The sequence below is a fragment of the Salvia hispanica genome, chromosome 3, assembly GCF_023119035.1.
Source record: "Salvia hispanica cultivar TCC Black 2014 chromosome 3, UniMelb_Shisp_WGS_1.0, whole genome shotgun sequence".
Lineage (NCBI taxonomy): Eukaryota > Viridiplantae > Streptophyta > Magnoliopsida > Lamiales > Lamiaceae > Salvia > Salvia hispanica.
The window spans coordinates 23,207,120-23,219,040 of NC_062967.1; the positions used below are offsets into that span (position 1 = coordinate 23,207,120).

General features: G+C 34.9%; 2 protein-coding genes across 3 annotated transcripts; one reads left to right on the forward strand and one right to left on the reverse strand.

The window, feature by feature from the left end:
* The first annotated feature begins 4,596 nt into the window (after positions 1–4,596).
* On the forward strand, positions 4,597–5,813 carry LOC125215467 (protein TPX2-like). Its single transcript, XM_048116890.1, has 6 exons — positions 4,597–4,803; positions 4,875–4,976; positions 5,109–5,207; positions 5,272–5,331; positions 5,413–5,507; positions 5,587–5,813. The coding sequence occupies exons 1-6, from the start codon at positions 4,771–4,773 to the stop codon at positions 5,663–5,665; spliced, it is 468 nt and encodes a 155-aa protein (XP_047972847.1). The 5' UTR covers positions 4,597–4,770; the 3' UTR covers positions 5,666–5,813.
* Positions 5,335–6,445, reverse strand: LOC125215466 (protein OPI10 homolog). Of its 2 annotated transcripts, none has more exons than XM_048116889.1 (2): positions 5,955–6,445; positions 5,335–5,649 (listed from the first exon to the last, which is right to left on the reverse strand). In XM_048116889.1, exon 1 carries the CDS (start codon positions 6,443–6,445, stop codon positions 5,963–5,965), a length of 483 nt encoding a protein of 160 aa, XP_047972846.1. In that variant the 3' UTR covers positions 5,335–5,649; positions 5,955–5,962. The 2 variants fall into 2 exon arrangements, with proteins under 2 accessions (XP_047972846.1, XP_047972845.1); XM_048116888.1 differs by having other exon boundaries at positions 5,335–5,655.
* Between the last annotated feature and the right edge of the window lie 5,476 nt (positions 6,446–11,921).

Here is an 11,921-nt window from a genome sequence, read left to right on the forward strand (position 1 = left end):
TAAAATAAAACAGTCGCGGAACAAAATAGTTAACACAATTTCATGGGGGGAAAAACCGCAACAGAGCAAAAGAGTCGACCATTCAGCACGAAATTTCCACAAAGCTTCAATGTCATTTCAACACAAAATTCGACATCAACAAAGTATCAAAGATTCAGTATGAAATTCAATAGTCACAAAAATTCAACACCATTTCAACACAAATCAACACGATTTCAACAATGATTTTAGATTCAGCATAGCATCAACAAGTTTTCAACATAAAATTCAATAGTTGTGGAACAAAGCAGTCAACACAATTTCATCGGAAAAAAACAACAGCAGAACAAAAGAGTCGACCATTCAGCACGAAATTTCCATAAAGCTTCAATGTGATTTCAACACAAAATTGGACATCAACAAAGTGTCAAGGATTCAATATGAAATTCAATCGCCACAAAGATTCAACTCCATTTCAACACAAAATTCAACATGATTCAACTGAGCAGTATCAGCGCAAAATTTGCGCAGTTTCAACACAAAATATAAGAAATTTTCCACCAAATCAGAATATCTACTGTTTTTGCCTCCGAGATCAGAAAATCGTGTTGAGAGAATTCAGGGGAAAAGAAAAAATCTAGGTTTTCAACACAAAATTTAACATCAACAAAGACTCAACGATGTAAAAAATCTCACTTTTCGAGGATTCCGCCGGATGTTGCACTGGTATTTGCCCACGAGAACTCATTGCAATTGCCGCCGCTGCTTCGTTGCTGCTTCACAAATCACGTCAATAGTGGAAGAGAAAGAGGGTTGGAATGAGTTAGAAGAAGTGAAGTGGTTTTAATTACGTGAATAATGGAAGAGAAAGAGGGTTGGAATGAGGGAGAAGAATTAAAGTGGTTTTAATTATGTGAATAGTGGGAGAGAGAATGATGAAAAATCGGGATTGCATATGATTCACCGCATCATTAAAATGTCTTTTATATCCTTGGTTGACAGATTTGTAAGAGTTATTGATATTTTCAAGTGAGAACATAATAATCGTTGATTACTAATATTCAGCGGCTATGATTAAAGTTTTCAGTTTTCATTATATATATAGTTTTCATTATATCACTACCCTATATATATATATATATATATATATATATATTAACAAATCTACGTATGACTATTCATTTATACGCTTATATATATGCAAGTTAAATTGTTTTTATGTATTTTGTCATAATTAATTTTGAACTATCACACAAATGAATGAACATATAAATATACATATATTAGTTTACCAAGGATTTAACTTTAATAGTGTCTATATATTATATCAAAATGACTTTATTAATATCAAAGTCAGGTCCTCTTATTCATATATCAAAGCCACGTGCTCAAATTTTAACCTTAAGCCCATTAGATTAAATGGGCCTGAATCTGACAAAATCCAATACGGAAACGATGATAAATCAACCATGAAGAGGCCCAATGGAAAATTAATTAATTAATTAATCAAATACGGAAGATAAATCAACCATGATAACTCTTTTTTATAGTTAAGGTTGATTCCTATACTTTTTTTGATTGATTTATGTATAAAATTTAATGGATATTAAATCCATGAAAAAGAAAATACGTACTATGATGAGTATATTATTTATTTCGTTTAGTATTTTGAAGTTTAATACCAAAATCCATCAATATTGAACAAGGATTAGAGACATTAATTTTTTTTTTTTTGTGAAGTAGACATAAGAAATAGAGAAATAAGTTGGAGGAAAGTGGAATTTAGATCCATAAAATTAACTATGAAAAAGATTGAAGCTCCTCTCATCGATTATTAGTACTCATATGAGTCGGAAGCTTCACCACATAAACATAAAACACTAAGAATTTTGTCTTGTCTTACAAGTTTTCAGTTGCTTTAAATATGTTCTACCTTGTTGTAAAATCACCACTAATTTCCTTTCTTTTTATTAAAAAATGATTAATTATCACTAAAACTATGAACTTTGGCTCCATATTTCTTACAACTACAAATTGAACAAACAAAATAAATACTATATATACAGTGAAACAACAACCTCCCACTATCGTTTTCTATTAATTCATCGATTACTAAACTCGTATTTCCTTTACTTTGTGTGTATAAAGATGATTAGCTTCAAAAATAAGCATTTCCATAATCTTTAAAAGGAGTTCAATTTTGTCATGAATGATGACCTAACTACTTTTGATACATATCATTTGACAAGCTGCGAATAACAACCCAAAAAAAGATGTATTACCCTTCTAGTTTTAAAAACCAAAACATATAACAGATTGTGGACTATATTATTTATTGCCAACCAATCATTATTTGTACACAATTTACAATTACAACGATGGTGGTGGAGAATAACCTTAAAAGAAAATTATTCTATCAATCTATTCTTGTATTGTTTCAAAAAGCATTAATTAGTTCTTACACTTGAAGCAACAATTGTTAAATATATGACCAACTAAAAACATTTTGTATATCAACTTATATTTTAGATGTGAACAAAGGGAGCATATTTGTAACATATTTGTAACTTATCTGTTGTGTATGTCATTACTCATTGAGTCATAATATCAATAATTAAGTAGAATACGAATCAAACTAATTGAGAAAACTGATAGAATAAGAAACACTGATAGAATAAGAAAGAGAAAAATTACATGCAACTATCAAAATTCAAAATCGGATCAGTCATTTTGACCGGTTTGACAACAAGTCAATGCTTGGTCTGGTCCAAGCTCATTTAAACTAGTTATGAATGAAACTCTTTCAAAATAAAATTAAAAACTGACTTATTTAACCGATCCAACCAATTGAACCATAAATCGATGACTTTATCAATTCTAATTGATTCTTAAACATTGTCAACTATAAACATTTATGACTTATTCATTTCAAATCTAAGTTTTTATTACCTCGTATTAAAAATCTTTTCATGATATTCAATTTAATGTCTATATTAAGTACTATACTAATCAAATTTGACGTTTTTTTAGAAATAATAAGAGTTTAAGAATGAAGACAAAAGAATAAGGAAGAAGGAAGTATGTACTAAATACTAATTTATAGTACTAATAAGTATATTTTCACATATCATTCTCAAACTTCTTTATCGAGTTTGTTCTTGCATGATTGTCCACTTTATTCGTTCATAAGTAAATTAGGGATTGCCACATAATTTGCCAAGTACGGTTTCAGTAGCATATTCAAGAATTGAGCAAATGATGGCCAAAATACGCCACATTGATGGTCGTTGGTCCATATTTTTCAATTTTTTTTTTGTTCTCGTGCTATTATCATATCAAAAAATGTTAAATTATTTCTTAGCTTTGGGCCTTTGGCTCCTCTGTTCTAGTAATAAGTGTATTTTTTAGGATTACGTAAACATATGTAATTATTTCACGATAAATTTTACGTATTTTTTCTTCCCATGTCGAGTTTGACCAATGGAAAACAAACGATAGAAATATACCTGAGTTAGTCGAGTGATAGAATAGCTGAGTCAACTGTGGCACAACATTTGAATACTCCCTTAATCTGTTAATAAGAGTCAAACTTGATTTCGGCACGAATTTAAAAAGTAAAAAAATAGGTTGGATAAGTTAACGGAAGACGGGTCCCCTTATATATACTCCCTCGTCTCATAGAAATATGCCATTTAGGATTTACACGAATTTTATTACGTAATCAGTAAATATTGTCATAAATAATATGGCTCTATTTTTATAGGACGGGCGGAAAAAAATTATGGCATATTTCATATTTCTATGAGGCAGTGGGAGTATCAGCATTAAAGAAAAAATGTGAGTGAAATAAGCTAATTGAAGGTGGGACCTACCTACTATCTATAGTAAAAGTGAAATAAGATTCTTAATAAGGGATAAACTGAAGGAAGATGAAGTCTAGTTACCATTTATAATAAAAGTAAAATAAGACTCTTAATGAGGGAAAGACAAAAATGATAAAATATACTCCATTCGTCTCATGTTACTCGCACTTTTTATTTTAGGCTATAAATTTGAGATTGATTTTTTTGTGTAATTAAATTAGAATTTAAGTGTAATGAGACGTCCCTTAATAAAAGAGCTCTTGACTTAATCTAACATATTAATTAAATTTATTAATTCTAACTTAAACTATAAATAGTATAAGAAGTTTGTGACGAGCCGAAAAGCAAGTAATATTGACTGAATGGAGTAACTCTTAACGGTGGACGAAAGAAGTACATGTTTTATTTTCGATTTTGAGAAGAATACAAATGGATACATGTTTTTTCTCAATTTCGAGACAGAATTTGTATTACAAATTTGAAGTTATTTGACAAATTGAAGAACATAAACCATGAACAACATACGCAATTTTTCTCAATTGCATAATAGCCCAAGGATGGCCTCTTCTCGAAATAGTGTCAATTCTGTTAAGACAAGACATTACAAACTAACATTGTATAATTATGTCGACAAAATGAACGAAAAAAAACACTAGTCCAATTATTTTCCTATAATAAAGCCAAACACGAGAAACATATGTACATAAGCAAACGTATGCATACATGAGAGGGAGATTTAATCAGAAAGTTTGGTGAAGAAGAGCAGTAGCAAAAGTTGCTTATGATGCCGGTGATGGTGCAACAACAAGTCATTGAAAACATACAAATCGCCAAACCCCTTCTAAACCCTCTCTCTATATATACTCGAGCTTCAGTTACACACTGCACACTCAATTAAACACTCATCAAGTGAGCTGAGCTAGCAATCATGGAGAGCCCCAACAAGAAATATGCTCATAAGGTCAGTTTCCATAAGCCATTTTAACAGTTACCCCTATTCGTTTCTCGCTTAAAGTTACTATTACTCCGCAGCCAGCAGTTTCATCAACTAATCGAGGATCGACCAAAAACACCACTGGTGTGTTTCAGCCATCCTTCAGCAGTAGCAGCAGCAGTAACAATTCCTTTTCGGGAGTACGTTCACATTCCGAATGATCCATCACTTTTTTAACACAACTCATTTATAATTAGAACATGTAAAGAATACACAGTGACAAATTTGAGTACAAAAAACGGATGTGTTGACAATGTTATTGGCTAGTGCAGGTTGTTAACAAGTCTTGGATAAAAGAAAACACTAAGCCATCAGAGTTCAGACTCCATTCGCAGCAACGAGCAGCACAGCGCAAACTATTCGACTCCACTGTAAGCTCACACAACACTCCTTTCGAAATATGAACATAAGTTATCACAACATAAGAAAATGCAGGTTGCAATCAAGTTCTACATCATAGAGCAGCACAAGAAGCAAGTAGAGAAAGTGCTCAAGGTATAACTATAAACACCATAAACATGCATAAATAATCTATCAATCTAGTTCATTACAACAAAAGGAGCCTACTTGTGGTAGGTGATCGAGGAGGAGGAGGTTCGAATGCTGAGACGTGAGATGGTTCCTCGAGCACAGCTAATGCCACTCTTCGACAAACCATTCTCACCTCAACGGTAACCCATATCTATAAACTGCAGAATCAATACTATCATTAGCAAAGACCTGACAAGGTTTCATCGACCGATCAAACAGATCGACCAGGCCGTTGACAGTCCCTCGCGAGCCAAGCTTCAAGATGGCTGCCTGCAAGCACGACTGCAGCTGCAGATAAATAACATTTCAGAATTATCCAAGACGACTAATCAGTAGGATCATGCTTAGATTTGAATTTGTGATGGTGCACTTAATTTTCCTGATTTGCTCCCATAAAGCTTGTATTTTTTGAGTGAGATTGGAATAAACAGACATGTACTCGAAAATAACTTGCTTTCTTCTTCAAATTCGGCAATGCATATTCAATCACAAATGATGAACACATCGAAGGTTGAAACAGAGAGGGGCAAAACTCACAATTAACTCTGATAAACAAAATTCAATTTAAGTTAAAATTAACAAAATACCTAAAACTCTACAGGGCAAAGCCTTTCAAATATTCTGGATCACGCTTGGCGCGTTCCTGAAACTTCTTAAACCAGCGGTCCAAGATGTCGGTGGGCACAATCAGCTTCGAGCCATCAACGGCACAAAACGACTGCATAAAATTGAATAGATTCTCGCCGACCTTGAGAGCCAGCCGCTCGATCTTCCTCTCGGCGGCAACGTCTAGCGACGGAAGCGTAGCTAGGTCCTCGACGGAAACCCCAATTTTGGCAGAGAGGGGAGTGGAGTCGGCGGTGAGCTGGGGGACGCCGGCGTTGCCGGGGTCAGGCCAGGGGAGGGAGAGCACGGCGGAGGGGCGGGAGACGGTGACGGCGCCGCAGAAGAGGAAGGGGCTGCCCGGAGACTGGATGTAGACGGCGAGGGCCTTGTCAGGCGGCAGGGTGAAGTTGTTGAGCAGGAAGATGCAGACTTCGCGGATGGAATCGTAGGATTCGCCGACGAAGTGGTTCATATCGAGGAGCCAGTGAGTGGCGTCGATTCCCATTTACTGAAAACTTCCCCACTCCTCCATAACCTCCATAACCGCTTCTTCCCATACCCTCATTTTCATCATTACTTTAATCTCCTTCTCTTCATTTGCGTGGAAACAAAGTTGAAGTTGGAACAATTTGGAGAAAACAAAAAATCAAGTTAGAGTGGGAATTGAGTGATGATGGAGAGTGAAGCACTTCTGCACCGCGCTCGTGGCGGATGGATCACCTTCCCTTTCATCACATGTTCTTTTTCATGTCTCTTTTAATTCTTAAACCATTTTTACAAGTATTGAATTAATGTTTAATTTTGTTGTGGTGAAACAACAACAATGGGTTGTTTGACATTCTCATCGGGATTATGCGCCAACCTTTTTACATTCCTGAGAGATGAGTTCCATTTTGAAGACACTGATGCTGCTAAAATCACCAACTATGTCAATGGAAGCATCACTTTCATCCCTATCTTCGCTGCAATCATTGCTGATTCATTTGCTGGCTGTTTTTCCTACTTACCTTATAGAACTCAAGCATACCATTTTTGCTCTTACCATAGAAGGAAAGCTTGACACCATCACGCCATAGAATCATTCCACACCATGTTCAATGAGCTCGAAGCTTCCTCAATTTCTTTGGTTGTCAGTCCATTACTATGTTTCTTTTTTAGATTGATGTTACCACCATTTTCTTTCTTTTTGTTTTTAATAATTATAATTTTTTTTTAATAGTAATGATTAGATTTTTAGTCCATCTATGTTACTTTAAAGTTGATCCTAGATTTTTATCTTCCTACTCCATGATTTAATGTTTAAACATTATATTATGTGATTTGTTTCAAATTTATTATGCTTCAATGTTGATTTGTATAGATTTTTTATTTTCATATAATTAAAATTGTTACTTTGTTCATCGTTAATATTGATTCTAATTTTGTTCAATTAATTTAAAATTGAAAATTAATATTTAAAAAATACTATTAACTTTAAGTTTTCGTTAGTAATTATCATCTATGCAAGTCATCTACTATTGCAATTTTATACAAGTGAATGAATTTTGGATTGTTGTTGTCTTGCTGACTTGCTACACTATGATTTAAGTTTTTTGTTTTTTTTTTAATTTATTCTTCAATCTTCAATTCTTCATGCAAAATTTTCAATTGTGAACTATTTAAAATGAGGTCATTTCTAATATCTCTATTGAAAAAGTGAAAATAATCAAAATATTATCAGAGTACGTATGCATCATATTTCCAAAGACGGGTATAAACGGGACTAACGGGTATACCCATGCGGGTAGCGGGTATACCCGCTACCCGCAAAATTCTAAAATACACTACCCAATCCAGCCCCGTTTCCCGTTATCGTCGGGTAGCGGGTACCCGATACCCGCCGGGTATCGGGTCGAAATGGGAATTACCCGATACCCGCTACCCATTTTGCCACCCCTACTGAACTATAATAAATGTATTGGACTATTTGTTTGCATTTTTTACACCTCGTAAAAATTACAACAGATATATTCGGACAAATTAACTATCATTCATGTAAAAAGGATTTTAAAAAGGTCTGTGTCAACTTTTATGGTGGAAAGTACAAATTTTATTTTTATTATAAACTTGGAATATTCTTTTTGTCATGATCTTTGATTTAATAAGCCCCTTGAATATTTATTCATGAATTAAACTAAACAACTGTAGAGATAATCAAACTATAGAAAACAATTCCATATAGAAGATTTAATTAGTTACAAATAATTCATTCTCAACATTTTCTTGCTACAAATGATGAAAGAAGATGTTATCATTGCAACGAGGCGCAACCAACTCTAGTACTCTACCATGGTCCAAGTTGCTGTTTGAGATGATGGTGAAAGGGTGCCATATGGTGGATTGGAAGCCACATATATGAAAATGGTAGTACTAAGTTTGATTGTAGCTTAAAAAAAATCTGCCTTAGAGCATCTCCAATGGGAATGTTTCATTGGACTTTTCAAAAGTACCTTCCGTCACGTTATAAGAACTTCCCTTATATTGCCACGTCATAAGGATATCCCACTGCGCAATGGCGGACATCCCCAAGGACTTCCCGCGCGGACTTTCCACAATAAAAAAAAAATCACAAATTCACAAATATGTAATTTATGTTACGGAATTAAAATTTCGACACAAATACGGACAGGGAAAATGCAACAACTTAATTAAAAATAACATACATAATTATATATAAAAAAAATTACATAGTCATAAAACAAAAAAAAAATACAACCCCAAGCTCAACAAATGCGACCCTGTCTCACTCCTTGTCGTCCCCGTCGCCAGTGTCGGCGCCACTGTCGGGCAGCGGTGGCATCCCCAAATCGCACTTCAATGCATCGATGACATCCTTTAACATCATCTTGTATAACTGATCAGTCGCGTTATGCCACCTGTCCATGGTCTGTACCAGGCTATGCATTTGATGTGCGCGGGCAAGATTGTTGATCTCGGGAGTGGCCTCCGATTGGACCTCGTGGGACCCGCTTGCGCTTCCCCCTGCCATCTGCTGCACAGACTTTTGCCCGACCGGATGGCAGCAGCGACGGGAAGACGATTGAGGGGTCGAGATTATTTGCCTCGGCTTCAAGGAGCTCGTGTGAACCGGCACTGCTGCTGTACTCGCCGGAAGCATTGATCTTCATCCGCTTCGGCCAGCCAGCTTCAACACCCGCACAAAACTTGGGGAAATCCTGCACCACGAGATAGACCTCCCAATGCTCGAATTCGCGGAACTTCAACTCCTTGTCGGGGTACTGCTGCATGGAAAGGTTCTTCACATCGTCGGTGGACATGCCGCTAGTTGCTTGGTGGAGGTTATTTTGGTAGATGCCGGCATATCGACTGATCTTGCCCCTCAACCGCTCCCACTGTTTCCGGCATTGCTCGGGACTGCGAGGCTTCCCACTTGGCAGTTTGAATTTGAGGTAGCCTTGACTAATGAATAACCACATTTTGTCGATATGCTGGTTAGCCCCGATGTAGGGATCCTCGACTACACCGACCCAGGCCTTCGCCAGCATGACATTTTCTGCCACGCGCTAGACGGTCCTCTTTCCCGCCTCCTCCTCATCCACCTCTTCCTCGGCCCCCGCACGTGAGGACGAGGTAGGGCCCTTGCCCTTGCTCACAAGGTAAGATCTTCTTTCCTTCTTCAATTTTCCGCCTACACTGCAGCTGGCAGCTTTGCGCAACTTTGGTAGAACGACCATAACTCTCTCCAAAGAACTCCGATTGAGTTGATTCTTGAACCATCTTGAAGCTGTTTTCAAGACGAAGAGGATGGTGTGTAGAACGCTTCGATCGGACTTCGGGATCGTTGGAAAATTGAGTTTAAAGACAGCTGTCGTGCGCCGCGTTTTTGTGGCGGGCCGCCGCACCTTGGCCAGCGGTCGCCGCACGCAGTCCAGTAGCTTCTGACTCCTTGTGGCGGTCGCCACGCACTTCCCGGCGGTCGCCGGGCGTGTCTTTGTCTCCGCTAAGCACCGGCGGTGTTGCGGCGGTCGCCGAAGAAGCTCCAGATTTCCTACTTCGCGTTTTTACTCACTTTTTAGGCTCAAATATGCACATTTCTCACAAAACATGTCAAAATACCAAAATAGATAAAATATGCAAATAATTGACATGTAATGCAACTTTGACCTTAAAAACAGGTCAAATAATGGTCTTAAAACCGTGCAAAATCCGAATATAAGAGGGCCCAATATGTTATGTTCAAGTTTTATATTCGTTACTTTTAATTACTTATTTTTTTATAGTTAAGTTACTATAAAAGACTAGATATTATGTCAACAAAACTTTATTTTGTTAGTTTTATGCTGATGTTTCATTATCAACATAACCTTATTTTAATTGTATAAAAATAAGACTATAATCCTTAATTTGTATCCGTATTTTAATTTTTTGAAATTGATATTAAATTTTATATATATTTTTTATATTTTGTATAAAATTCATTAGATCATCCCATTATTATATATTAACTATCTTTATATTTTAAACATAATATATAATCATTACTATTGTCCTATTCTAATGCTTATAGCACCCTAATCCAAAATCTAGACTAAATCTCCATCATTGGATTTTAAAATGAGAGGGTGAGATTAAAGCTCACAAATCTCAATAAATTATTCTATTTTTTTACTCCTAATTCGACACTTCATTAATTAATTTTAACTAAAAAAATAACTTTTAATTTTATAATTAAATATACAAATTATATGTTGAATTTTTATTAATATAATAATTGATAAATTAATTAAAAACTTCAAATTCACTAAAAAAATATTTAAATTTCTAAAATACAGTCTCTTTTTAGGCAAGAGTAATTACTGCTCTCTCCACCCATTAAAAATATAAACTATTTTCTTATTACACCGTCTCTAAAAAGTGCTCCTTCCACTTTCTAGTTGAAACAAAACTTTTCGGCACAGAATTTTAAAAATGATGTTGAGTGTGCTAAATAAATAGATAAAAAAAAGTAAGAGGGAGAAAAAGGTAGATAGAGTAAAATAGAAAGTGAATGAAGTAGAGAGAATAAAGTAAGAAAGAAAAAAAAGTTATAATTCTACAAAATATCTTAAATATTAGTATTTGATCATGTTTATGATTGAGTTTAAGCATATATCTCAAATATATCATAATTAAATATATTACATTGTATGAATATTAGTAATTTTAATCATTATTTATTGGATTGATCGCATGTTAATATTATCGGTAGCAACCTGATTAACCCGCTGGGCTAGCCCGAAACCCGAGCTTTTAGGGTTAGGGTTGGAACTTTTATAACCCGAAAGTAATCACAACCCGTTTAGCCCGCACTCGATTGACCCGCAACCCGAGTTGGGTTGACCCGAAACCCGACGGGCCGGCCCGATTGACATCCCTACATATGCCCAAAAATTTGGGATAGTTTGTATAATATAAGAGATTGTTTTTTCTTTCTAAATTCATTTTGCTGCCAGCTAGAAGTGAGGCTCATGTATATATTTTAAGGAGAGGTAAATGAAGAGTAAAATCTTATAATTATCATACTTATTGTTTTTGTTTGAAAAATTATTCTTCAGTGGAAAAGGTATTTGAGAAGATATTATAATTTTTTCATTTTAAAGATATATCTTTATCTCTCCATTAATAGAGAGGTAAAATCTTATAACTACCATATTTGCTTTTATTTTTCATGAAAAATCATTCTCCAAGGAAGAAGATATTTGATAAGGTATTATTCCTTTATATTTTGAAATTCATCTTGTACTATTTTTTTATTATAGAAAATAATTTATCTTTTTATATACTTTTTCCTTTTGAAATTTATTACTTTTAAAAGGTTATATTTTTTTAATTTTGAGAAGGTATATAGATAATATACCTTTTTTTATATTTCTTTTTTTCTTTGGAAGAGTTTTGCATAAACCCAACTG

Excerpts from the sequence above, each read along its gene's own strand:
- LOC125215467 (XM_048116890.1), top strand. The coding sequence starts at position 4,771 with ATGGAGAGCCCCAACAAGAAATATGCTCATAAG. Across the intron at positions 5,332-5,412 it reads AAGTAGAGAAAGTGCTCAAG|GTGATCGAGGAGGAGGAGGT; the intron begins GTATAACTATAA and ends TACTTGTGGTAG. Across the intron at positions 5,508-5,586 it reads AAACCATTCTCACCTCAACG|ATCGACCAGGCCGTTGACAG; the intron begins GTAACCCATATC and ends CCGATCAAACAG.
- LOC125215466 (XM_048116889.1), bottom strand. The coding sequence starts at position 6,445 with ATGAACCACTTCGTCGGCGAATCCTACGATTCCATCCGCGAAGTCTGC.